We start from the raw sequence: 2,542 nt of genomic DNA on the forward strand, positions 1-2,542 counted from the left end.
AAGGTTATTAACAAGATTTGAAAGTAGACATGACGAAGACAAGGAGCTTAAGTTGAGGCCTTTAGTAGGGATTTTGACTACTCTTTTGTGATTGAGTGGAGTTTAGATTTGGGTGAGCTGATTTTGAGACCAAACTCAACTTAATCTTGAATTAGGCTTTATCTTATTAGGGTTAAATTTAAGACTTAAATATAATATCATTAAGTCATTATCATATGTTAAACTAAAAGATTATGATAGTTTAAGAGTGAAATAAATGACAAATTTAAACATAGTTGAAAATTAGTTAGGTCGAATTGATTCTAATTTTGAAATTTTTTTTAATTTTGTCAAATTTAATAAATTAAAATTAAACCAAACATAATTTAATTTATATCTTAAAATGATTTTAGCATCTAAAAATATATAATAAAAATTGAATTTAAGTCTAGAATGAAACTACCGCTCCACCGAGTCGGAGATGACTTGTATACGAGTCATAACAATCTCACAATCAAGCTCTTTGAAAGAATAAAGTGATGTGGAGTAATTCAGTAGTATATCCCAATTGCAACTTTCAAGTAATAAATTGGCATCATGTCTTGTTATCAAAAATTCAAACATTGCTACACATTTCTTAAAAATAAAAATAAAATGATAACAATGTATCCCATACGTTATGGGGCAAATGCCCATTTGTGGTAGGGAAATTTATGCTTTTAGTTATCAGGTTGTACCAAGTAATAATGAAGTACTCATCTGTTCTTTTAAAATTGTCTTTTAAATTATGTTATTATCAGTAACAAGTTTAAGAAGACAAAAAATAGTATCTTAATTATAAATACTACTATATACTTATATTTATGTCTTTTCAATTAAATTAAAGGACCCAATTAGGACAAAATCATATCATATCTATACATGAGATCCACCATCCAAATAAAATCTTTTCCAATTCTTATTCATGATTTGTTTGTATCAAAAATAGTTAGTTTGATGCCTACTTGAACTCAATAACTCAAGTTCGTCATGAATTATTAATTTATCATGTTTATCCCGAAAATTTTTTATGTATCATCGCAATTTCTCGTCAATGGTTTATAATCTTGATTACACAAGTGAAAAAGAGAAATCAAAGGAGAAGAGTCTGATACAAGAATATAGTCTTCTTTTTTTCATGTTCAAAACTAGAACACTACATTAAGGTGCACCAAAATGGAAATCAAAAAAGAGGGGGAAATTACATAAAAGAGATAAGAAGCTAAAAAAGAGACAAACATCTCTACACCTCTCAGTTTTCATTCCTTCCTCTGCAAAAATGTAAATCTATCATATGGTAATTGTTCCTAATTCCTTCTGTATGTACACAAAACCTGTTATAGTACAGGACTAGCAGGTTCAAAAATTACAAACCGATGGATTTTTTGCAGTGAAGAACAGCCTCATGAATCGAGCTCTCGGAATCACAAGACCGTCTCCAGTCTCCGGGGAGAGAACATATGCTTGTTCGAGGAGATGCCTGAGGTGAACATGACCTGTTATTCTTCACAGCCCAAAGTCTGTTATTTGCTGTTCTATCTTTAGACTTTGATCTGTAGCTTCTTATTTTTCCCAGTAACGGGAACAAAAAATACAAGTATTTTTCGAACATTTTCCTAGACAATATGCTCCGACATCTTCTCAAGGAAGAGCAACGGAACTTTCGATGATCACCTACAATAGCTTCTCGGTTTTGAAAATCAGACAAAGGAGAAGCACACGGACTTGAATCACGGTAATCTTTACTCCTTGAGGGCATGAGAAAGCCCTCACAAAAGATCTCATCGGCGTGTACAATGGCAGCTGTGGATTGCTCTGAAAACGGTAGATTGAAATCGAAATCCCAGTTCAGTTTCTTGAACCTCTTTGAAGCTGGCATGTTTGGATCCATCTCGATGAAGAAAGATTCATCGGATGAATCCATAGCAGCCCGGAAGGATTCACTAACGCTTTCAAGGGATGGTTTCAGGTTTATCAACCAACTGTATGAGAAGCTCTCAATGGAAAGAGGTTGGGATGTTTCAACAGCCATACCCAAGATATAACCAAATACAGAGGATAGAGATTTATTCAATTTATGCATCTAAGACACTATATATATATATATATATATATATATATATATATATATATATATATATATATATATATATATATATATATATATATATATATATATACTCACACCAAGCAATGAGTACATACAATAAAAAATGAATGTATTATGACAAGAGACAATGATATTTAATGATTTGAAAAGGAACTAGGAAAAAAACAGAATATAGCAACCCCACATGCTTCTACAATAGATGTAACCCCTCTTGCACCTCTAGCTTATGGTCATTTTTCAATTTTCTGTCACTTATTATTTCAAACAAACCAGAATAAAACATTAAAATTTAAAAATAAAAAAGTTAATATGATTAGTTCAGTAATTAAGATACTAATTACAATATACTAATCAAAAGTCTGAATATTAAGCTCAAGTTCATGCATCATATAGCCACTTTAAGGTTTTAATCAT

At 31.0% G+C, this 2,542-nt stretch overlaps 1 protein-coding gene across 1 annotated transcript; it reads right to left on the reverse strand.

Moving 5' to 3' along the window:
• Window positions 1-883: 883 nt before the first annotated feature.
• On the reverse strand, window positions 884-2,104 carry LOC130805911 (probable membrane-associated kinase regulator 6). Its single transcript, XM_057670748.1, has one exon. The coding sequence runs from the start codon at window positions 2,099-2,101 to the stop codon at window positions 1,385-1,387; it is 717 nt and encodes a 238-aa protein (XP_057526731.1). The 5' UTR covers window positions 2,102-2,104; the 3' UTR covers window positions 884-1,384.
• Between the last annotated feature and the right edge of the window lie 438 nt (window positions 2,105-2,542).

The sequence above is a fragment of the Amaranthus tricolor genome, chromosome 2, assembly GCF_026212465.1.
Source record: "Amaranthus tricolor cultivar Red isolate AtriRed21 chromosome 2, ASM2621246v1, whole genome shotgun sequence".
Classification (NCBI taxonomy): Eukaryota; Viridiplantae; Streptophyta; class Magnoliopsida; order Caryophyllales; family Amaranthaceae; genus Amaranthus; species Amaranthus tricolor.

Bases quoted from the DNA above. Each gene is read 5' to 3' on its own strand.
- LOC130805911 (XM_057670748.1), bottom strand. From the start codon at position 2,101: ATGCATAAATTGAATAAATCTCTATCCTCTGTATTTGGTTATATCTTG.